This window comes from Nomascus leucogenys, chromosome 11, assembly GCF_006542625.1.
Source record: "Nomascus leucogenys isolate Asia chromosome 11, Asia_NLE_v1, whole genome shotgun sequence".
Lineage (NCBI taxonomy): Eukaryota > Metazoa > Chordata > Mammalia > Primates > Hylobatidae > Nomascus > Nomascus leucogenys.
The window spans coordinates 57,328,986-57,354,318 of NC_044391.1; the positions used below are offsets into that span (position 1 = coordinate 57,328,986).

The 25,333-nt window shown below is 40.0% G+C and overlaps 1 protein-coding gene across 12 annotated transcripts in view; it reads left to right on the plus strand.

Moving 5' to 3' along the window:
* Window positions 1-25,333, plus strand: part of LOC100596548 (cyclic AMP-dependent transcription factor ATF-7) — a 121,618-nt gene that overhangs the window by 7,320 nt on the left and 88,965 nt on the right. For all 12 annotated transcript variants that reach the window (XR_004032302.1, XR_004032300.1, XR_004032301.1 and 9 more), the window contains exon 2: window positions 17,339-17,407. Coding sequence is in view for 4 of the 12 variants with exons in the window: in XM_030822526.1 (XP_030678386.1) it covers window positions 17,353-17,407 (55 nt within the window). In the remaining 8 variants the exon portion in view is untranslated. The remainder of the gene's footprint in view (window positions 1-17,338; window positions 17,408-25,333) is intronic.

The following is a 25,333-nucleotide window of genomic DNA, read 5'->3' on the forward strand; positions in this document are numbered from 1 at the left end:
CCAGGTTCAAGCAATTCTCATGCCTCAGCCTCCCAAGTAGCTGGGACTACAGGTGCCCACCACTGCGCCTGGCTAACTTTTTGTGTTTTGGTAGAGGTGGGGTTTCACCATGTTGCTCAGGGTGGTCTCGAAAGCCTGACCTCATGCAATCCACCTGCCTTAGCATCCCAAAGTGCTGGGATTACAGGCGAGAACCATCGCGTCTGGCCCTAACTTTTCATTTTCTGTTTGGAATAAAAACCTATACCAACTATAAACACACACACACACACACACACACACACACAAAATTGCCATTTATAATTGTAGTTTATTGGCAAGGATGGTCTAAGTTTGCCAGGCTATGTGTTGTAGGTGAAGGGTGCTACAAATGAGATAAGACTTCAGAAGACATCTCTAGGGACTAAAGACTTTACATTGGCAGGCAGCAACTTTTCCTGCTTGTTAATTTTAGACCTGACAGTTGAATTTATGTTTGAGCAATTTTAGCTGATAAATGCATTTTTTAAGTACCTTCCTCTTCTGGCATTTTAATTTTTACTTTCGTTTTTAAAAAATTGCAAGTTGTGAATGAATGTGCATATTAAATTAGCATGCTACTAGGCAGGGAAACAATGCATTTTCTTTTGATACCTTCTCATCCATCTGATAGTATTAGTTATGAATTCTCCTGGAAAGCAGAAGGATGGACTTGATAACCTCTCAAGATCCTTTTCAGGCCAGAACTTTCATAAATAGAAGTTATGATCAAGGAACTTACTCTTGAAGAATCAGGAAGAAAAATAGACTGTAAAGAAAATAAAATTGAAATGTTTCTGTTGACCCAGTGGGAATGGATAAACACAAGTAAGAAACATAAATGACGAGAAATAAGAACTCCTTTGAGCTAAAAACAAAACAAAAATCAACAACAACAAATATTTTGCATTGGAGTCATTTTATATCTTAAAAATATTTTATCATGACATTTTCTCTTCGACATTTCCCTTGTGGACACTTTGTGTTGAAAGAATGTTGGGTTTTGTTCCTGTTAAATCATAGTATTTTGTTTCCTTCCTTTCTCTTGTTTGTCCTTTTGTTTAAAAACTTTTTTTTTTTTTTTTTTGGTCTTCTGTATCATGTACTGACTGCCTCTATACAATGAGGCAAGATTCAATTCAATTTTGAAAGTATTTGCTATATCACTTCCTCGGAAATGAAGGATGAGTGTTACAATTCAGGAAAGGTTGTATGAAAAGATAAACTTGTATAAAAATATAAGCTTTTAAAATTTTGTAGGCAAACATTTAACAAAGGTTCCCAACCAAAGCAAAGGTGAGTTAGTATAGTAGTCTTTTTTTTTTTTTATTATTAAAAAAAATTTTTTTTTGAGGCATAGTCTTGCTCTGTCACCCAGGCTGGAGTGCAGTGGCACAATCTTGGCTCACTGCAGCCTCCGGCTCCTGATTACAAGCACTTCTTCTGCCTCAGCCTCCCGAGTAGCTGGGATTACAGGTGCCTGCCACCATGCCTGGCTAATTTTTATGTTTTTAGTCGAGACGGGGTTTCAACCATGTTGGCCAGGCTGGTCTCGCACCCCTGACCTCAAATGATCCACCCACCTTGACCTCCCAAAGTGCTGGGATTACAGATGTGAGCCACTGTGCCCGGCCTAGTATAGTAGTTTTAAGAAGGACATAATACGTAAGCATTGGTTGGGCACAGTAGTTCACACCTGTAATCCTAGCACTTTGGGAGGCTTGGGCCCAGGAGTTCAAGACCAGCCTGGGTAACATGACAAAACCCTGTCTCTATAAAAAATACAAAAATTAGCCGAGTATGGTGACGCGCATCTGTAGCGCCAGCTACTTGGGAGGCTGAAGTGGGAGGATTGCTTCAGCCCAGGAAGCAGAGTTTGCAGCCAGCCGAGGTTGCAGCACTGCACTCCAGCCTGGGCAACAAAGTGATACCCTGTCTCAAAGAAATAAATAATACATACGTTTACAGTAAAACTCATTACAAACCCTTGATTTCAGGTTGTTAGCTTTTTCTCATCTTTTTTTTTTTTTTTCTTTTTTTTTTGAGACAGAGTCTTTCTCTGTTGCCTAGGCTAGAGTGCAGTGGCACAGTCTCGGCTCACTGCAATCTTCGCCTCCCAGGTTCAAGCAGTTCCCCTGCCTCCTGAGTAGCTGGGATTACAGGCACACGCTGCTACACCTGGCTAATTTTTTAGGTATTTTAGTAGAGATGGGGTTTCACTGTGTTGCCCAGGCTGGTCTCGAACTCCTGAGCTCAGGCAATCCACCCGCCTCAGGCTTCCAAAGTACTGGGATTACAGGAATGAGTCACTGAACCCAGCCATGCCTTTTCTCATCTTTTGGCAATTTTAATCCTCAGTGTTCCCATACATTTGAAACCAGAATGTGTGTAAAGTTTCTTTTTTTTCTCTTCAATACTGTATCTCTTCTTAATAAATATCATGAAAGTCTATGAAAGTGTAGGTTGGGTGAGTTGGCCCACACATGTAATCCCAACACTTTGGGAGGCTGGGGTGGGCAGATTGCTTGAGCTTGGAGTTCGAGACCAGCCTGAGCAACACAGGGAGACCCCATCTCTACAAAAAATTTAAAAATTAGCTGGGCTTGGTTGTGCACGCCTTTAGTCCTAGCTACTTGGGAGGCCACGGCGGGAGGATTACTTGAGCCTGGGAGGCAGAGGTTTCAGTGAGCTGAGATCACATCACTGCACTCTAGCCTGGGTGACAGAGTGAGACCCTGGCGCAAAAAAACCCAAAAGTAAACTAACGGGAGCCAAGATTTAGCTTAGAGAATCATTTCATGAGCTTGTGGCATGGACATCTGTGGTCACTTGTTTTGCCACAGCCCCACCTTCTCACAAAACCCAACTTGCTTCCTTTGAGTGGAATTGCTTACTGTTTTCTTCTGATCTGATAGATTGCTTCTTTTTGCTGTAGTAGACGGAATGTTTGTGTGCTAAATTGGTCAATTTTTGGGGAGGGCTTAAAACTTACCATGCAGTAAGAAAAAAACATTTTGTCAGATTGAAAAATAGGGCACAACCATTTTTTTGAAATAGGAATATGCCTGACTCATTATTATTATTATTATTATTTTATTTTTAGAGATGGGTCTGGGTCTGTCGCCCAGGCTGGAGTGCAGTGGCGTGATCATAGCTCACTGGCAGCCTTGAACTCCTGAGCTCAAGTGATCCTCCAGTCCTCGTGCCTCAGCCTCCCAAGTAGCTGGGACTACAGACGCGCACCCCCTCGCTTCCGATCCAGCCAATCTTTAATTATTTTGCAGAGAAAGGATTTCGCTCTCTTGCCCAGGGGTCTAAAACTCCTGGGCTCAAGGGATCCTTCTGCCTCAGCTTCCCAAAATGTTGGGATTACTGGTGTGAGCCATCGCATCCAGCCCCTAACTGTATCATAAAATCAAGATGATTTGTTGAATATGACATAATTACTGTAAATGATTCATGTTGGTACTAAGTTTCTTGCCAGTAATATTTATTTAAGTTTTATCAAAGTTGAATAACACCTCGTTGGTTTTATTTAACATCATATTTCTGGTACCAACATGACTCCTGTAGCACCATTTTCTTTTTTTTTTAATTTTTCTTTTTTCTTTTTCTTTTCTTTTTTTTCTTTTTTTTTTTTTTTGACACAGAGTCTCACTCTGTCACCCAGGCTGGAGTGCAGTGGCGCAAGCTTGGCTCACTGCAAGCTCCGCCTCCCGGGTTCATGCCATTCTTCTGCCTCAGCCTCCTGAGTAGCTGGGACTACAGGCGCCCGCCACCATGCCTGGCTAATTTTTTTTGTATTTTTAGTAGAGACGGGGTTTCACCATGTTAGCCAGGATGGTCTCAATCTCCTGACCTTGTGATCCTCCCACCTCGGCCTTCCAAAGTGCTGGCATTACAGGCGTGAGCCACTGCACCCGGGTCTTTTTTCTTTTTCTTTTCTTTTGAGATGGCGTCTTGCCCTGCTGCCCAGGTTAGAGTGCAGTGGCATGATTTCTGCTTACCACAACCTCTGCCTCCTGGGTTCAAGCGATTCTCCTGCCTTAGCTTCCCAAGTAGCTGAGATTACAGGCACCTGCCACCATGCCTGGCTAATTTTGTATTTTTAGTAGAGACAGGGTTTCACCATGCTGGCCAAGCTGGTCTTGAACTCCCGACCTCAGGCATCTGCCTGCCTCGGCCTCCCAAAGTGCTGGGATTACAGGCATGAGCCACCACGCCCAGCCAACACCATTTTCTTTAACTTATTTTTTGAAGTTTTGGTCAATAGTAGTTTGCTAATACTTTGCACATACATGTTTGGGACTGGTGAGAGTGAATTGGCGAGCATTGGAATAACCCCAAATAGATCACTGTTGAAAAAATGTGGACAGACTTAGGAAATAAATATTTTTCTCCTGAGAACTTCTAAATGTCTCAGTGATTGTCATTGTGGGATAGTGCAGCTATTTCCTACCCAGAACCAATCTTATACTTTAAGATTAAAGCCTGTCAGGTTTTTTGTTGTTTGCAACCTGTTTAAGATTTTAAATTGGTCCTTTAAATTAAAAGATAATTTTAAAAGATCAGTGTTTTGGGGTTGATTACTTTTGGCTTATTGTTTTGAGGATCATACTTTATCTGAAAATGGCAGGAAAAAACAAAATTTTTTGTTTAGTTTTTGTTCAGCATCCTATCAGTTTCCAGGAGTTTTTCAACTTCTAAAATGCACACTGAGGCCAAACATAAATAAATACAATGTTCTCCAGTTATTTCTAACTTTGCTTCCTGCTGTCACTTTAGCAAGTTGTGCTTCTTTGTTTTTGCTTTATTAACCTTTCTGGGGATAGCTCAAAATAGTCCTGGAATCCTCTGAAAGCCTAGAGAGCCTTAAAAAAAAACTTCAAGTAGTTGCCTCTATAAAGCTGCTTCCAGATAGGTTCTAAGCTTTGGCTATGTGTTGCCTAACTTATGATTCAGCCTAATTCTCACTCTCATCTGTTTTCAGTCATTTGCTGCAAAACTATTTGGTCTATTTAAGCTGGCTCCTTTCTTTGAAGCCAGTTTCTGCATGTCTGAGCTTGAAATCCAGAAATTAATTTCAGCCTTCTGTTTGATCAATTTAGGGCCCTCTACTGCTTGTGTATTTCTTAAAGCAGTGGATCTCAAACTTTTTGGTCTTGGAATTCACCCCATAATACTTTTAAAAATTATTGAGGGCCAGGCCTAGTGGCCCACACCTGTAATTCCAGCACTTTGGGGGGTTGAGGTGGGGGTGGGGAGATTGCTTGAGTCCAGGAGCTAGTCCTTGAGACTAGCCTAGGTAATATAGTGAGACCTTGTCTTTACAAAAATTTTTAAAATTACTGGAGCTTGTTGGTGCACTCCTGTAGTCCCACCTACTCAAGAGGCTTAGGTAGGAGGATCACTTGAGCCAGGGAGACAGAGATTGCAGTGAGCTGAGACTGTGCCACTGCACTGCAGCTTGGGCAACAGCGTGAGACCCTGTCTCACAAAAAAAAATAAAATAAAATAAAATAACATAAAATAAAATAAAGTAAAATAATTGAGGACTCCAAAGAGCATTTGTTTATCTGGGTTATATCTGTTGATATTTAGCATATTAGCAATTATGAGATAAGTTTTTAAAATATTTATTAATTTACTTTAAAATAACAAACCCATTACATGTTAACATAAATAACTATATTGTTTAAAAAGAATGTGGGGGAAGAACTTCAGATCTCTTTAATGTCTGGCTAAACAGAAAACAGCTGGATTCTCATATCTTCTTCTGCATTCAATCTGTTAAGATATGTCATTTTGGTTTAAGTATTTGAAGAAAACGATGTAATGGGAAAAGAGAGGATTATTTTCAGGTAATTGTATATAGTCTTCTTTGATACTACAGCAAAATCTGAAAAGTGATGGTTTCATAAAGGTTAGCTGTGGTATAGAATTTGAAACCACATCTGTGAACTTTTTAGTACTGCTATGTTAAAATGCATTGTCTCAGGATAAATAGCTATCATTGGGAAATTTTTTTTAAATGCATTGGCCTCACTTGCCTTTTTTTTTCTTGAGACAGAGTCTCGCTCTGTTGTCCAGGCTGGAGTGCAGTGCTGTGAGGTTGGCTCACTGCAACCTCTGCCTTCCAGGTTCAAGCGATTTTTGTGCCTCAGCCTCCCGAGTAGCAGGGACTACAGGTGCGTGCTACCATGCCCTACTAATTTTTGTATTTTTAGTAGAGACAGGGTTTCACAATGATGGCCAAGCTGGTCTCAAACTCCTGGCTGGAGGTGATCTGCCCACCTCAGCCTCCCAAAGTGCTGGGATTACAGGCAAGAGCTACTGTGCCCAGCCAGCCACCTCGCCCAGCCTAACTTGCTCTTTAAATAGGTCTTTTACTCACAAATGATTTTAACCTTCATGAACCCCCTGAAAGATCTGTAGGGATCCCTGGAGCCCACTTTGAGAACTGTAGTCTTACAGTGCCAACCTTGAAATATGCAGCTGTTGGGCAAGGTGGCTCACTCCTGTAATCCCAGCACTTTGGGAGGCTGAGGCGGGTGGATCTGAGGTCAGGAGATTGAGACCATTCTGGCCAATGTGGTGAAACCCCATGTCTACCAAAAATACAAAAATTAGCCAGGCGTGATGGCACGCGCCTGTATTCCCAGCTACTCAGGAGAATCGCTTGAACCTGGGAGGTGGAAGTTTCAGTGAGATGAGATCGAGCCACTGCACTCCAGCCTGGGTGACAGAGAAACACTCCATCTTAAAAAAGAAAAAAAAAAGAAAAAGAAAAATTCAGCTGCCAGGCACAGTGGCTCATGCCTGTAATTCCAGCACTTTAGGAGGTCAAGGCAGGAGGATCACTTGAGGTCAGGAGTTCGAGACCAGCCTAGCCACTATGGTGAAACCCCGTCTCTACTAAAAATACAAAAATTAGCTGTGTGTGGTGGTGCGAGCCCATAGCCCCAGGTGCTTGGGAGGCTGAGGTGGGAAAATTGCTGGAACCCAGTAGGTGGAGGTTGCAATGAGCTGAGATGGTGCCGCTGCACTCCAGCCTGGGTGACAGAGCGAGACTCCTTCTCAAAAAAAAAAAAGAAAAAAAATGCAGCTGTTTTCCTATAATTTTCACATCACAACATATGCTTTCCGATTTTTTTTCAACCATTGAAAAATGTAAAAACTGGCTGAACGTGGTGGCTCATGTCTGTAATACCAGCACTTTAGGAGGCTGAGGCAGGCAGATCACTTGAGGCTAGGAGTTTGAGACCAGCCTGGCCAACACAGTGAAAACCTGTCTCTACTAAAAATTGAAAAAATTAGCTGGTCATAGTGGCACATGCCTGTAATCCCAGCTACTCAGGAGGCTGAGAAGTGAGAATTGCTTGAACCCGGGAGACAGAGGTTGCAGTGAGCCAAGATCCTGTTACTGCACTCTAGCCTGGGCAACAGAGTGAGATTCTGTCTCAAAAAGAAAAGAAAATAAAAATGTAAAAACTATTCTTAGCTTGTGGGCCATATAAAAATAGGTGATAGGCTGGATTTCGCCCATGAGTTGAAGTTGGCTAACCCATCATATATACTATTACTGGATTAAGAATTTTGTTTGTTTGTTTGTTTGTTTTGCGATGGAGTCTTGCTCTGTCACCAGGCTGGGGTGCAGTGGCGTGATCTCGGCTCACTACAACCTCCAACTCCCTGGTTTGAGCGATTCTCCTGCCTCAGCCTCCAGAGCACGTGCCACCATGCCTAGCTAATTTTTGTATTTTTAGTAGAGATGGAGGAGTTTCACCATGTTGGCCAGGAGGGTCTTGATCTCCTGACCTTGTAATCTGACCACCTTGGCCTCCCAAAGTGCCAGGATTACAGGTGTGAGCCACCACACCCAGCCTGGATAATGAATTTTAAAATAATTATAATAAAACATGCTTAATGTTAAAAATGTGAATATTAGCTGGGCATGATGGCTCACCCTTGTAATCCTAGAACTTTGGGAGGCCAAGGCGGGAGGATCGCTTGAGCCTGGAATTTTGAGACCAGCCTGGGCTACATGGCGAGAGCCCCTGTTTCTACAAAAAAAAAAAAAAAAAAAAAAGCTGGGCATGGTGGTGTGCACCTGTAGTCCCAGCTACTCAAGAGGCCGAGACAGGAGGATCACTTGAACCCAGGAGGTCAAGGCTGCAGTGAACTGTGATCATGCCACTGTACTCCAGCCTGGGTGACAGCGAGACCTTGTCTCAAACAAACAAGAGAACCCACCAAAAAAAACAAACTATGAACATCACTTAATTTTCCTAAATAAAATGATACCCCAGAACATGTAGCCCCTCTAATTCGTGTTTTGGGACATTTATTTATATAATAAGCATATGTAACAAGTTTATATATAATAAGCATATATAACAGTACCTGTTATGCTCTGAAGTGTTGGTAAAACATGATTCAGTTGTAACTAGACAACTTTTAGGGGTTGTAAAAAGATGTGGTGTCCATTCTTGTATCTTTTTTTTTTTTGTCAGACAGAGTCTCACTCTGTTGCCCAGGCTGGAGTGCAGTGGTGTGATCTCAGCTCACTGCAACCTCCACCTTCTGGATTCAAGTGATTCTCCCACCTCACCCTCCCAAGTAGCTGGGATTACAGGTGCCCACCATGACACCCGGCTAATTTTTGTATTTTTAGTAGAGATAGGGTTTCCCCATGTTAGCCAGGCTGGTCTCCAACGTCTGCCCTGAAGTGATCCACCTGCCTTGTTGTCCCAAAGTACTGGGATTACAGGTGTGAGCCACTGCACCTGGCCCATTTTTGTATCTCGTTTGGAATGTATGAGAACAGGTAACTAGGATCAGTCTGACCTTAACCCCTTGACCTTTTTTGTCTATATATATTTTGTAACTCTCTGCCTCAGTTTTCCAGTCTGTTAGCAAGTGCTTTACAAAACACTAATATAAAACAGTAAGGCTAAAATCTGGGCACAGTGGCTCACGCTTGTAATCCCAGCACTTTGGGAGGCCAAGGCGGGCGGATCACTTGAGGTCAGGAGTTCGAAACCAGCCTGGCTAACATGGTGAAACCCCATCTCTACTAAAAATACAAAAATTAGCCGGGTGTGGTGGCACGTGCCTATAGTCCCAGCTACTCAAGAGGCTGAGGCATGAGAATCTGTTGAACCCAGGAGGCAAAGGTTGCAGTGAGCCGAAATCACACCACTGCACTCCAGCCTGGGCGACAGAGCAAGACCCTGTCTAAAAAAAAAAAAAAAAAAGCGTAACATTTAACACAATAAGGCTAATTAGTTTAAGATTATAGTGGTACACATATGCTTTCAACATATCCTTTTGGGACATTTCATTTAGTAATGAGATAATATATGCTAAACTATTACTATGCTAAATAATTCAATGGAAAATTCAGAATTTATGAACTTTTTTTTTTTTTTTTTAGAGTCCCAGTCTGTCACCCAGGCTGGAGTGCTGTGGTGTGATCATAGCTCACTACCACCTTGAACTTCTGGGCTCAAGGGATCCTCTCATCTCAGTCTCCCGAGCTCCCGAGTAGCTGGGACTATAGGCACACACCACTGTGCGTGGCTAATTTTTTTTTTTTTTTTTTTAGAAATAGGGTCTCGTGGCCGGGCGCAGTGGCTCATGCCTATAATCCCAGAACTTTGGGACGCTGAGGCGGGCAGATCACCTGAGGTCGGGAGTTCGAAACCAGCCTGACCAACATGGAGAAACCCCATCTCTACTAAAAATACAAAATTAGCCGAACATGGTGGCGCATGCCTGTAATCCCAGCTACTTGGGAGGCTGAGGCAGAAGAATCACTTGAACCTGGGAGGCAGAGGTTGTAATGAGCTGAGAACACGCCATTGCACTCCAGCCTGGGCAACAAGAGCAAAACCCTGTCTCAAAAAAAAAAAAAAAAAAAAGAAGAAAGAAAAAGAAAAGAAAGGCTCTTGCTTTGTTGCCTAGACTGGTCCTGAACTCCTGACCTCAAGCTGTCCTCTGACCTCAGCCGCCTAAAGTGTTGGGATTACAGGTGTGAGCCATGGCACCTGGCCTATGAACAGAAATTTTAATACCTAAATAATCTACTGCCTAGTAAAACTTGAGTAGTCTACTTTGTTTTCTGGGGTTCCCATAAACTGCATTATAGTCTCACAGTTCATGTGTTAACTGGAATCTTAAGTCACTTTGCTAGATGTAATGGAAATCAGAGCAGCACTGAGTATCCTATGGCGAATATAAAATGTTGAGACCGCTGTGGCGAAGATCTCATATTTGTACTCTTTGCTTAATGGCAGCTAAATTATCTTAGAGTCTGAAACATGGTAACTGAAGTTGTGTGTAGAAGAGAGCTGTTTGCATATAATTTCTTTTTATTATCATAAAGAAATAGAGCCCAGAGAGCTCTGTTTGGGTACCTTTCTAAGTTTTTCAGCTAGCTTGTACTGAGCTGAAAGGTATTCAGTACCTGCTAAACTTGGTTTCAGCTCTATATTCCCTTTGTGATGCATGGTTGGGGCAATTTCTAATTGTCTGATATAAGCATAATTGTTGTTAGAAAGCATTCATGGGATTCTGAAAATGGGTCCTGGAAGGTAACAAAAGGAGGAGCTATTTTGAATTGCCTGTTTTACCCTGTGTGTTTATAAACAAGTTTCCACCATGTTTGTTTCTATATGAAACGGTTTATAACTTTAGAATTTTTTATGGTCCTTTTTGAACTTAATTTGTCACTTGGTTCTATTGCTTTGTAGTTAGAAAATGAGTAGTTTTGTATAATTTTTAAATATACTGTTTAGTGCTTTAGAATAGGCAGATATGGACCTCTTTTTTTAAACTCAGACTTCTTTTTTTTTTTTTTTTTTGAGAGTCTTGTTCTATCACCAGGCTGCAGTGCAGTGGCGCAATCTCAGCTCACTGCAACCTCTGCCTCCTGGGTTCAAGTGATTTTCCTGCCTCAGCCTCCTGGGTAGCTGAGACTACAGGCATGCACCACCACGCCCAGCTAATTTTTTTGTATTTTTAGTACAGACGGGGTTTCACCGTGTTGGCCAGGATGGTCTCGATCTCTTGACCTCGTGATCTGCCCGCCTTGGCCTCCCAGAGTGCTGGGATTACAGGAGTGAGCCACTGTGCCTGGCCAACTCAGACTTTTTTCAATCATGCGTATCTGCATTCTTTTTTCTTATTAGATTACATTATAATTTTTTGATTTATTAAAAGCAATCTGTGATTATTGTAGAGACTTTGAAAAATACTAAAAGTACAAAGAAGAAAATGGAATCGCCTAGGATGCCATTATCCAGAGATAACCATTATTAACATTTTGATGTTAATTCCCCTATCTTTTCTATGCTCATTATTTTGTTTGCTTTTTTGTAGATTTACAATTATTGTGCATGTACAATTCTATATTCTGTTTTTTTTCCCGTTTAACATACAGCATTTTCTCATATTTTTAGTTTTCAAAATGTTATTCTTTTATAACTTAAAGATAGTTTATTATAAGACAGTACCTTAATTTATATTTATCCATTCTTATTTAATTTAATTCCTGTTCTTTTTTGGTCATAAAGATGACTGTGGTTAAACACTCAATGCAAAAATGGTCCACATGTCTGGTTTTATCCTTAGAATAGAGAGTCTGAAAGAAGAATGAACTGTTCAAAGGATATAAAACATTTTAAGACATTTAATGTAAATGTTGCCAAATTGACTTCCAGAAAGATCGTCCAAATATGTACTCCCAAAAGTACTATATAAAAATGCCAAGCCAGGCACAGTGGCTCATGTCTGTAATCCCAGCACTTTGGGAGACTGAGGTGGGTGGATCACCTGCGGTGTGGAGTTGGAGACCAGCCTGACCAACATGGAGAAACCCCATCTCTACTAAAAACACAAAATTAGCCAGGCACGGTGGCGCATGCCTGTAATCTCAGCTACTTGGGAGGCTGAGGTAGGAGAATCGCTTGAATCCAGGAGGCGGAGGTTGCGGTGAGCCGAGATCGTGCCGTTGCACTCACTCTAACCTGGGCAACAAAAGCGAAGCTCCGTCTCAAAAAAAAAAAAAAAAAAAAAAAAAAAAGTGCCCTTTCTGCTGCATACTCTATTGGCATTCTCTTGTACTTGAATAGATATATATATCTTAATAGCTCTAGGTGAGGTTTTGTTTTCAAGGTTTGATTAGGGGTTAACTTGACAAATTTCTCTCTTCTTTCCATTTTTAGCACCGTAACCAAAAACTACAGAGCTTCATGTTATTTGGGTGATAAAAGCATAGACTTGGTTGGCTGTGGTCATATCAAGTGCCTTAGGCACAACATAGTCATAAATATGGATTTAAAATATGTGTAGCTTTAAATACATAAATACCTGCATAGCAAATATTTTGTGGATCCAGCAGCTTTCTGCAGAAACCTGAAGTTAAGTGCAAACTTAATATAGACTTTAAATATTTATTAAATATTAAATCAGTGAATATTTATTGAATATCTGCTGTGTTGTGAGAAGAAAGGCTTCCTGAAGTTTTAACCTAGATCTCTATATTCTACCCCATACCCCTTTTGATTACAGATAATGCAGCCATTCCCTTTCTAGTCAGAAAACTAAAATAACCCTCACCCAGTCACTAACACATCACCATTTCATTTTCCTTTAATAGCAGTTATCTGCTGTTATTCTAAAATTAGTTTGCTTACTTGCTTATTACTTGTTTCTTCCTTTTAGAATGTAAGTAAGCTCTATGAGGGCAGAAATCATGTCTGTCTCATTTACTCTTGAATTACTTGGGCCTAGGGCATATGGCACTGTGCTTAGGCACTAAGTAAAATGTTTGGTGAATTAATGAATTTTAAAACTCAATAAATGTGTATAATCCAAAAAGCAAATTACGGTTATTAATTTCAAACTTCTTCCTTGTTAAATCTTTTTTTTTTTTTTTTTTTTTTTTTTGAGACAGAGTTTCACTCTTGCTGCCCAGGCTGGAGTGCAATGACACAATCTCGGCTCACTGCAAACTCTGCCTCCCGGGTTCAAGCAATTCTCCTGCCTCAGCCTCCCAAGTAGCTGGGATTACAGGCATGTGCCACCACACCTGGCTAATGTTTGTATTTTTAGTAGAGACAGGGTTTCACCATGTTGGTCAGGCTGGTCTCAAACTCCTGACCACGAGTGATCTGCCCGCCTCCGCCTCCCAAAGTGCTGGGATTACAGGCATGAACCACCGTGCCTGGCTCCTTGTTAAATCTTTTACTAAGACTGTTAACTCCTCTCTTTTGTAATCTGGAGTTGCTAGCAAAATAATTTGATAAATGACCATATACATGGCGTCTAAATGATATGTATACTGATCAACCTCTGACTAACTGAACTTGTAAATTAAGCCATCATTCTTGATGATGATTTCTTTCATGACAGATGAGTAAAATATTATTTTTGTGTAAAGGCCTATTGTCTTTTCGTTTTTAAATCCAATTTGCCTAGCACTTGGTAGTTCCTTATTAGTGGTTTCTGAATGAATGAATGAATGATAGCTAGTCTTAACATCTTCTAGATTTTTATGACTCTTTGATACTTACAGTGCATTATCCTTCCAATTTTTTTGTACCTAGCAGTATCTGCTTTTTGTCATTAGGAACCTGATAACAGGCCCCTGGATGTGTTTGTATTTGGCTTTTATTCCTTGCTTAGAGTTGGGCCATCTTATTAACATCAGTTGGTTACTAGAGAAATGATCACATCACACCATATCTGCATTCTTTTTTCTTATTAAATTATATTGTAGTGGTAATATCACACCCGGTTTAGAGAATTTACTTTGTAGTCCTCAGTGACAGACTCCATGCTTAGTCTATTAAAATATATAAATATAGACATATATCTAGATATACATAAATAATCTGTTTTCTTACACAGTGACCATTTTAGGATCTACCTCTGTGTCTAACAAAACTAACAGATTTTATGAAATTATCTCAGTTATTAAAAATCATTCTCTAAATCTTGGGTTTTCTTCAGTTCTCTCCCAGCATTTACGTAATTTTCTCTTTTGAGTATTAAGTTTTTTTAATCATTTAAAAAATTCTGGTGACTGAGTACCTGAGCCTTTTCTGCAGATGTTGGCCTCTAAGACAGCTTTTTTATGCGTCTTTGTCTTCCCTGTTCTAAGATCTTTGCTGAAAGCATCCCACTTCTCCTTGTCAGTGCTTCTTAATGTGTGTATCCCTCTTCTGTCATTTATTGTTTAGTTCTATAAAATGCTTATGTTTCATCCTGAAGAATAGGTTGGGAAGGAGATGACACACTGAGTGCCATGCCCAGACACATGATCTGCTTGTCAAGCAGTATAGTTATAAATGAGCTGTGAGTTAAATTCTAGTGAGTGGCAGCATTGTTTTTCAAGATTTCACTTTATGTCTCAGTCTGTTTACACTACAGAAATGTGTTGCTTTTTGATTTTGAGATGGCATCAGTGAGACCTCACTGATAATTAAAGATTTGTTTAAGTGTTAGATAGAAATCAGCAAAATGACATTCTTTATATGTAGCAATTGATGCAGCAGACTAGGAGTGAAGGAGAAATTTTTTTTAAAAAGATGTTAGCTGGGTTTTTTTTTTTTAATGGGCAGACAGATCATTTTTATTTTTGTTAAATACTTAAATTTCAAAAATTACCCTAGAGTGAAAAAATTTTTAAACAAGAATAATGGAAACGACAAGAGGCAAGAGATTGAGGGAAAGATTTAAGAATAATTGTGGGTATTTAAGAAGAGAGGCTTCTTCCTCTCATTGTGATCTCCCTTTGGTGAAAATGGTAAAACAAAGGCCAGCAAATTTAGAAGGAAGCAGGAAATCCTAGTTAGTGGCTGTCAGTTGAATATTTAAGAGCAATGAAAATACTTACTTCTGTTAGATTTTAATGCTTTTTCCCCCAAAATTTTTTTGTTTTTGCTTTTTTCTTTCAGAAAGTCATGATTTTTAATCTCTATTTTCTAGTAAGTGTGCCACTAAATAAAATTTGGAAGCCATGTAGTGTGATGTGATTGTGCAAAGCCAATTTACATTTTGAATTTTGTGGTTTGAGGGAAGCCATTCCAGAATTTATTTCTCCACTTTCTGTGCCAATACTGTCCCACTTCTCAGCCAGAACTCTTTCCCTCCTCTAAATAGGTAGAAAAATGAGAAAATTTAGCATCAAATAACAGAACCAAGATAAAAGTAAGGAATCCTGCCTGATCCTTGTGTTATGTCTACTCTAGCCCTTGTAGTTTACTTCCTGGTTGAAAATATATTAGAGGACCTTGTTGAAATAAAATTCTCATTTTGTGATTATATTAGGAAAGCAGATTCTGGGACATGTAGTGAAATTATCTCTAGCACAGGAGTTAGGAATTTTTCCAGAGATGAATTGCTTTCCAGACGTGCTCTAAGTTTTCAGCCTTAATGGCCCTGGTCATTGCATTTATTTACTTTTGTTTACTTGTATTTATTTTTTGTACCATGTTGTAGTTCCCGAAAGTGCTAAAAAAAATCATGTATTTAAAACAAACAAACCAACCAGAAAACCCCCCTCATCCTGGGGCTGTGTGAAGAAGAATGAAGCTCTCATTTCCCAGTACCCAATCATCAGCTTGAGCTGGCCTCTCCTAGGAACAGAATTTATTGAAGCAATTTATCCTGGCTAAATGTGATATAAATCTGTGTACATGTATGTACGTATAGGCTCTGTTCCATTACAGCAGTGCTGTAGCATCATTTTCCTTCCTAGTTAGACCATGTTTCTATCACACTGAAAGATGACCAAGAAACCCCTTCTATTTTATGGGGCACCCCACAATTTTAAACACCGATTAGTTGTGGAATTACTGATTAGGCAACCAGAAATACTGGTTTCTAACCCCAGAGTGAGTCCTAAGAGAGAAGGAGAGATGTTACCTAGCTACCCTCTGAGTTTTAAGCGTGGTTTTCCGATTACCAGATTCAGTCTAGCACGTTAACATTTTATTTCAATGCGAGCCTGACAGATTGTCCTGACATTTCAGTTTATTTCCAAGATAAAAATTTGAAATTTGGTTACAGTTCTGAAGTCATTTGCAGGCATATTCAAACTATAGTTCCTCTCTCATCTTCCCTCGTTCATATTCTTTTGTATACCTTTCTCTTTCATGGAAGGATGTTTGAAAATATCCTTTAGGAGTTTATAAGACTATTTTTACCCCCCACTCCATTTTTCTCTTCCACCTTCCAAAATACAGTTTATCTTTTAGGAATTGTGTTTTACTATGATTTGCATTTCTAATCTTTATCCATCTCCACTTCTGTTTTTATTCCTAGTTGAAATATGAGAAATTTCTCCCACACATTCAGATTGGAATTATTGTTCTTCAACAAAGAATTTCAATAAACACTTTGAGAGTTTAGCTTCAATAATTTAAAAAACAGTATAAACCCTGTTAAAGTCTTCAGAGAAATAGAAGGGATAGATGGTGATGCCTTTTAGTGCCATTTCTTTCATCCCCTGCAGCAGCACACATCTGTTGGCTGCAACAGAGCAGCCCAAGAACACTGGCCGAAAGCAGCACAAACAGCCGGAACATATTCCCCCAGTAAACCCCCAAAGAGTCGACATTTGTCTTATTGCTGCTTTTAAAAACCTAGCCGTAAATAGAATCAGAGAGGGGAAGGGCATCGATACTTCTCCATTTGCCACAGACGATTGGTGGGGGGAGGAGGAGGCTCCCGGTTTTTATTTTTATTTTTTTATTAATGAAAACCATTTCCTATATAGCCCAATAGGATGGGTGCTTTGTTTTCTTTGGCAATAATATGGGATAAACAGCCCTCGCCAACAGTCTCGTAGTTTATACACCAGGGAGCCAGATCATGGCCCTGTAAAATGGAGCACCCCTCCTATAATCCCTTAATTAATTAAATGACAAATTTTGGTCTTCTCTAGTTCAGAAGTATGGCTTCCGCATCGAGCGTTCATTGAATTTATTGACATAAGGAACTGCACTAGTTGTGATTCAACACATTGGAGAAGTGTGTTATATACTGTAGTAGAAAGAGGGAAAATCTAGCAAAGGTTTGAAATTCCTTGACTATTTAGATCTCAGTCTTTCTAATTAAAAGTTTCAATTGAGACACAGTAGATCATATGCCACCTGTCTAATGGGTCTCCCCAAAGTAGCCTTTGTTTACAACTTTGATAGATGGCATTCGTGGAACACCTGTTTCTAGGGTTGATATTTTTGAAGCACTTTTTTTTTTTTTTGCTCCAGCATATTTAACAGAACTTTTTCCCTCACCTCCCCCTCCTCAGCTCCGCTCTGCTATATGAAATATGGGAGACGACAGACCGTTTGTGTGCAATGCCCCGGGCTGTGGACAGGTACGTTTACAATATACTTTATTGTGAATGTCTCGTTGTGAATCAAAGTGGCTGTTTTATCACTAAGGCAAAGAGTTTAAAGCCGGTATTTTACGTGATTACTGGAGGTAATCAGATCAGAGGATTTGCAGTGTATAAATCCAAGTTATGAGGAAGTGTAGGCACTCTACCGTAATGAAATCTGCCTTGCTCTCTTCCGTATTGTTATTCTACTGCTGTTTGTTTCCCACCACACAGTGTGGAAAAATACATGTTGCTCTCTCCTCCTTTCTAAAGCTGTCCATCTAAATACAAAGCAAGTTTAGAAATGTTTTCTCTTCATGCTGGGTGCGGTGGCTCACGCCTGTGATCCCAGCACTTTGGGAGGCCGAGATGGGCAGATCACCTGAGGTCAGGAGTTCGAGACTAGCCTGGCCAAAACCCCGTCTCTGCTAAAAATACAAAATTAGCTGGGTGTGGTGGCACATGCCTGTAATCCCAGCTATTCAGGAGGCTGAGGCAGGAGAGTGGCTTGAGCCCGAGAGGTGGAGGTTCCAGTGAGCCAAAATTGTGCCACTGCACTCCAGCCTAGGTGACAAGAGTGAAACTGCATTTCAAAAAAAAAAAAAAAAAAAAAAAAGAAATGTTTTCTCTTCAACCTGCATGGATATAAAAGTCTGCCTAACATATTTAGAGAGGCAGCTGATAATGTGCCCACTCATCGTGAACCTCAATTTGCCAGAATCTATTTGGATTTTTTGAATAAGGGAAAAAAAACACATTTCTTTTGACTGTTGATCCAGAAAATCATTGTTAGCAGCTGCAGCAGGTATCTGTCTAGGAAAGACAAATCTAATAGAGAACTTGAGATCTCACAGAATTATATAAACATTTTCTCTGTCTAATGCCATAAATGCATTGTTCTATATGTCAGCTGTCACGTAATTATATTCATATGTGTATATTGTATGTCATTTTTCATCATATGCTTTTTTAATAAAGTAATTTTGTTGAAATTGCCTTTTTTTTTTCATTTTGCATCTTCTTAACTCTTCTTCCTAGACCTTCCTCTATTGCCATGTTCCACAAAGGATGAAAAAAGGAATACAAAGGAAGTTTTATTTGCCTTCATTAATTTGTTTTATAGAACTCAAAGGGTTGAGTTTCTGTTCACTTAGGAATATGTCATGTGACTGTCCACTGACACTTACTGGTGGTGTGTGAGATTACACACTAGTTATATTAAACATTGTAAATATCTGGACAAAAAGAAGAGTTAAATTTCAGAGAGTCCTATGAATTTGAGAGGTAGATAAAATGGGGGTGGTGGCAAGGAGTGAACAGAAGGAAGATTCCAAATTCCAGTAAATGCTAAAATTTTGACAAAAGACCAACAAAGGCATCATATTCTGCGGTATTTGCCATCCTAGGGTGTATTTCCTTTCATGTCAAAGTTTTCAACTTTATTATTTACTACATGTTTCCCCATGTGATTTCATATATATATATATATATATATATATATATATGCGTGTATCTCTATTTATATATGGATGTATATAAATATTTGCAGTAAAAGCCAGTTGGGAAAATAGAATACATTTGTTTCACTTTTCAGACAGCTTTATTGAAATACATTTCTAAAAATGATCTCTCCTAGCCTGGTATGGCTCATGCCTGTAATCCCAGCACTTTCAGAGTCCAAGGCAGGGTGATCACTTGAGCTCAGGAGTTTGAGACCAGCCTGGACAATATAGTGAGACCCTGTCTTTACAAAAAAAAAAAATTTAAAAATTAGCCAGGCATGTTGGCACACGCCTGTAGTCCCAGCTACTTGGGAGGGTGAGGCAGGAGGATCACTTGAGAGTCCAGGAGTTCAAGGCTACAGTGGGCCATGATCATGCCACTGCACTCCAGCCTGGGCAACAGAGTGAGACACTGTCTCAAAATAAATTTAAAAATGATCTCTCCAAATTTTTACATGGAATTAGATAATACTATTTACTATGATGCTTACAACCGATACCTTGTACCTTTTTCACTTCTTGCTTTTAGTTGAAAAATAGGCATTTTTGGTGAAAAGATTTATTTTTCTAATACCATTATTTTTCTTCACTTATTGTTTAAGCTACTCCTGAACTTCTCTTATATGTTATATGCTTAAAACCACCCAGACAAGGACTTCGCAAAGAAGTAAAAATAGATGATAAAAATAAGGAATATATGAGAAAAGCATCTCTTAAGCTGTCTGAGGAAGAAAGATATAAATAACACCTTTTCAGGCTGTCTCATCAGAAAAGAGTAGTATCCACTGAAATTTGTGAAATGTCACAGATTTGTGAAATTTGTTTTTGTTTTGCTGTGTTTTGGACTGGAGGTAGGAAAATAGTAGGGACTTTTGACTTTGGTTCCTTCTCGTAAGGTTGTGTTCCACTTACCGTAAGCCATTTCCTTCCCCTACTTCTCTCTCCTGTTTCTGAATTATTTCTTGGTATTTTGGTTGTTAGGATTCATTATAACCTCCGGCTTAGGTTCTAAAAGCCTTTTTCCCCTCAGTAGGAAGGTGAGTGTGGAACATTGCTACCTTTTTCTTTTGGATTCAAGATACTTATTTCATAGAAAAAGGATATAAAGGTACAGCTTAAGGTTTTGAAGGTAGCATGATTCATCCCTTTATCCCCTTTGCATGTCAAAACTTTATGGTCAGGTGAGATTATAGTTCTTTAGTTATATTTAGTCTCTTCCAAGTTTCTCCCACTATCTGGTAACAAATAACTCTAGATTGGGATCTCTACAAGATTTACTGTGATTGCTTTATGTTGTATAAAATAGTGAAAATCTGCCAGATAAGATAAATTTGGTAAAGTGAACTACCCTTGGCCTGTCATCCAACTTCCTTAATATCCCTTGAGAATGGTTTCATTCTGGAGCCACCTTGAGCCTTTCAAATTATTTATAATCCATTTGTCATTGATTCAAGTTCTTTCTTCCAGAAATGGTAGAATAATAAAAAGGCTATGTAAATCCCAGGATGGGTAATAAGGACCATGATAATTTTTGCAAGACGTGGTTTGGGACCTGCTACCATAGAAGTCTCAAAAAGCAGTGGCTTCCACTGGGTAGAGGAAGTAGGAATGAAAACAATTATAACTCAGGATACCTTTTTTCTTTTTTTTGAGACAGAGTTTCGCTCTGTCGCCCAGGCTGGAGTGCAGTGGCGCTATATCAGCCACTGCAAGCTCCGCCTCCCGGGTTCACGCCATTCTCCTGTCTCAGCCTCCCAAGTAGCTGGGACTACAGGCGCCCACCACCACGCCCGGCTAATTTTTTGTATTTTTAGTAGAGACAGGGTTTCACCGTGTTAGCCAGGATGGTCTCGGTCTCCTGACCTCATGATCCGCCCACCTGAGCCTCCCAAAGTGCTAGGATTACAGGCGTGAGCCACCGCGCCTGGCCACTATTTCTTAAAAAACAAACAAAACTATAGGAACCTTGCATTATGTCAATATCTGCTCCTTGCCCAGACTTTACCCTATGCATTCCTAAACTCAGAAATTGTCCTGTGCCTTAATATTAAGGGAAGGTGAAAGGAAAATTCACCTAAAATAGACTAGTGGATTACGCTCTCCACTATATAATCAAAACCACTAGGCTTTCAATGGATACGTAAACATGTTTTGGTTGCTAGGTCTTTAATGGCTGTTATTTTTGGATTCTGTTCATGATCCACTTCCCAACAGTAAGTCTGATGTGACACAGCTGAGTTCTAAATATGCTGCATGTACTTAAAAAAAAAAATGCTGCTGAAGGTTGTGCTCTCTGCATTCTTATCGGAAAAGACAGGTGATAGGGTATTTTAGCCCTGTTATTCCTATTCTCCTGTTGAGATTTTTTTGTTTCTCTTGAGGCCTCGTCAATCTCATGAAGAGGAACTCAGGGAAAGCAATATCCCTGCTAATACCACTCTGTGGAATGTGGTAGCAGGAGTAGTTAATAGAGCTGCCTCCTGAGAATGGGGTTAGTGTTGTTAAGGCAACAGTGCCCCAGATACCCTCTTGGCAGAGGACTGGTTGAATTTGAGTTGTATGGGTTTTTGAAATGTTTATAAGATAGCATCTATTTAAAGACATTGTGACTATAATACAGCTTCGTGTTGTTAAAATAATAGAAATATAGCTTGGTACTGAATCTATTAATAGGAAGTCTTATAAGTTTTTAATACTTTTGGAGGACACTTTTACTTGAATATGGATTATAAAGTTGTTCCATTGTATGTGGAAGCAGGAATAAATACTATGTCTCTGTCAGTAATCTTGATTTTAGATGTTATTTCATATATACGCAGTTAGATAACTTACCTTTTGGATGCTTTTTGCCCAGTTTCTTATTACTGGGATCAACAAATTCCATATTCCTATGCTTCCCTCTCAGGCACATGACACAGGTTTGCAATATAAATTATGCAGATTTAAGTAGTCTTTCTGGTTACCATAATCAAGTGTTTGAGCAGAAGCTGGTCATATCAGCTTATTAGAATGTCAATTTCCTTAAAAACAGGAACACATTTCCTCTGAGGAGATACTACTCATGGAGAGTTAGTATCATCTTGTTCTTAGCCAGTGAGAAAGGTTTCTGTCATAACTATTTTGTATCACCTCTGTCCTTTTTTTGTTTTGTTTTGTTTTGTTTTTCTGAGATGGAGTTTCGCTCTTATCGCCCAGGCTGGAGTGCAGTGGCGCAATCTCGGCTCACTGCAACCTCTACCTCCTGGGTTCAAGTGATTCTCCTGCCTCAGCCTCCCAAGTAGCTGGGATTACAGGCGCCCACTGCCACTCCCGGCTAATTTTTTTGTATTTTTAGTAGAGACAGGGTTTCGCCATGTTGATCAGGCTGGTCTCGAACTCCTGACTGGAGGTGATCTGCCCCTCTTGGTCTCCCAAAGTGCTGGGATTTCAGGCGTGAGCCACCACACCCAGCTCACCTCTGTCCTTTTAAGGAAAAAATCCTTTGACTATTTCTCTGTCCAGTGTGACCCTGAGCAGCTATTACTCTTTTTTTGCCTGAAGAGATCTACTGTTAGATCTTCTTCTCTTCTCCCAGAGGACATTTAGGTACAGGTTGAAATTCTCTTCATATCTTTCTAAGTGAGATACGAAACATATAACTAACTCATAGACCTCTGGGGCCTGCTTTTCCTTTCTAAGGCCAAGAATAGTGATGGAGCCCTAGTTGTGATGGGATTGAGGGCAGCTTCTTGTACCTCCTTATCTTGTCATATAATAGGAATAATGTTTATGGTGTTGTAGTCCTGGCTTCACTTGGCATTTAACCAACCTCCAAAGCTGTTTATTGCTTCGTATCCTCTGCCTCCATGAACATTATCCCTTAAATCTCTATTGCTCTGTAATATATGAGGCAACAAATAGCTCCTATGATTGGTTAAATGCTGGCATGCTGTAAAGGTATATGTTTTATTGCCTATATAACACAAATCTATAGAGATTATTCCTGTTATCCCAGCCCTCCCATTAAATGGGCCATACTGGTACTGTGGGACTCTGGATCTTTAATTCTGTCCCTTTGGCAAGTTGCCCTATTATCTGGCATAAGCACAAAAGAAAAGCAGGAAAGAATGAGTTGGTGGTGATTACTAATTCTTTATGTTAGGGAAGCATCTTGAATTGGAGAATTACAAGGGGAAGCAATGGCTCTGGTAGGTAAATGCCATTTGTGGTAGTTTATGCTATGTTTACATGTTTCGACAGGTGAAGGCAATTTCAGGCAAACAAATAAGCCTTTTTTCCCTACCCTCTGCCAAGAGTTTTTTAAAATTCTAATTTTTATTTAATAATTCATATTTCATTCAATAATTCATCTAGTTCCCATCTGGTAAGAGTGCCTGCATGCTGTCAGACAGCTGAAAATACACGGCATTATACACAAATTAGGTCAAATGCTAACCTTATTTTTTGTATTATGTTAACTTTGCAATAACTTTCAGTTCACTCTCTGGATGCTGCAGTAACCTGTGGTGGAAGTAGACTGCTCTTACGCATCATATAGACAAAATTGGGACTGGGATTTTTTTTTCTTTTTTTTTTTTTTTTTGAGATGGAGTCTCACTCTGTCACCCAAGCTGGAGTGCCGTGTTGCGATCTCGGCTCACTGCAACCTCCGCCTCCCGGGTTCAAGCGATTCACCTGCCTCAGTCTCCCCAGTAGCTGGGACTATAAGCGCCCACCACCGTAACTGGCTAATTTTTGTATATTTTAGTAGAAATGGGGTGTCGCCATGTTGGCCAGGCTGGTCTCGAACTCCTGACCTCAAGTGATCCGCCTGCCTCAGCCTCCCAAAGTGCTGAGATTATAGGCGTGAGCCGCTGCACTTGGCCTGGGGCTGGAATTTTTTAAATGTAGACAGCTAAGAGCAGGAATTAAACTCAAGTTTCTTAATGTCAGATCTGATACTCTTGACACTTGCCCTTAGAAACATGTAGTTGGTTATTTTTGTTTTTCATGTTATATTTAAACAAATATATGTATGTTACTAGAGCACAGTAGATTAAAAGCATCCTTGCTCTGGTCTGCCCCTCCCAAAAAAGGCTGTATGAATCTAATTGGTACCATACCCAGGAAATTAAGGTGACATTTTTCAGTTATTCCCTCTTGTTTTCCTTAGATATAACTTAATATTTGAAATGGGAGCCCAGAAACTGTTCTCAGAGCATTCCTGTTAGAAAAAAAATAAAATCCTGTCTTTGCATCTCAGCTCTTCCTAAGTTAAAAGGCCTCTTTCCTACTCCCTTCTTTTGCAAGCTGCTGAGTTTACAAAGGGCCTTCTGAATCTTAAAGCCTGTCTTTCATTTATCCTACCTTTGCCACTCTGGCAAAACTACATACAGCATATAGCTAGGTTGTTGACTTACAAGATATTGTCATTATATAGAATTCTTCATTCTTTTATCAAATAGTCTTCCAGCGAGTGCAGCAGATTAAAAAGCAGCCGGTGTACTCCCTCTCTCTGGTTAGCGTATTTCTTTAATGCAGATTGACTTGCTCAGCAGTCGCATTCTGTCTGAAGCCTTTGTTAGGGCCTCTCTGTATGTGGATTCATAACACATCTGTGTGTACATCTACAGTGCTGTATAAATAATAATAAGTAATCACCAGATGGCCTATAACTGCTCTTCTGGACCCGCTGGGTCTCTTGAAGCTGTTAGTAAAGTCATCTGGCGTTTTGCTGGGGAAAACTTGTCATAGATTTATTTCTGAAAAAATTCAAACTCACAACTGGGTGTTTAGGACTAGTTATTGCTGTCTGTGTTGTAAATATTTAACAGGCTTTGTACAATGACAAGTAAAAGCACCATTACTAACCACATACAGTGGCTGTGGAGCTCTTCTTCCCTCCTGGCCATTTAGAAAGGAAAAGAAATGCCAATAAATTGTACATTATGAATAAGGTACAAGAGATGCTCTCTGGAAGATTTTTCTGAAGAGAAAAAGAATTTCAACATTCTGTTCAAAGAGTTGTGACTGGGCAAACTTAAGCTTTTTAACTATATGCCAGTGACTTAAACACAATGCCACTTTTATTTTTTTTTAGAGATAGGGTCTTGTTCTGTCACCCAGGCTGGAGTACAGTGGTGCAATCATAGCTCACTGAAGCCTGCAACTCCTGGGCTCAGGCAGTCCTCCCGCTTCAGCCTCCTGAGTAGCTGGGACTACAGGTGCACACCACCATGCTTGGCTAATTTTATGTTTTTATTTTTAGAGACAGGGTCTTGCTGTGCTATCCAGGCTGGTCTCGAACTCCTTAGCCTAAAGCAGTCCTCTCACCCGAGGCTCCCAAGTACTTGGGATTACAGTCATTAGCAACTGCACCTGGCACAAAGTCTCTTTTAAAGTGGACTTTGTAATATTTTAAGAAAAGCCCCATGCTCTGGAG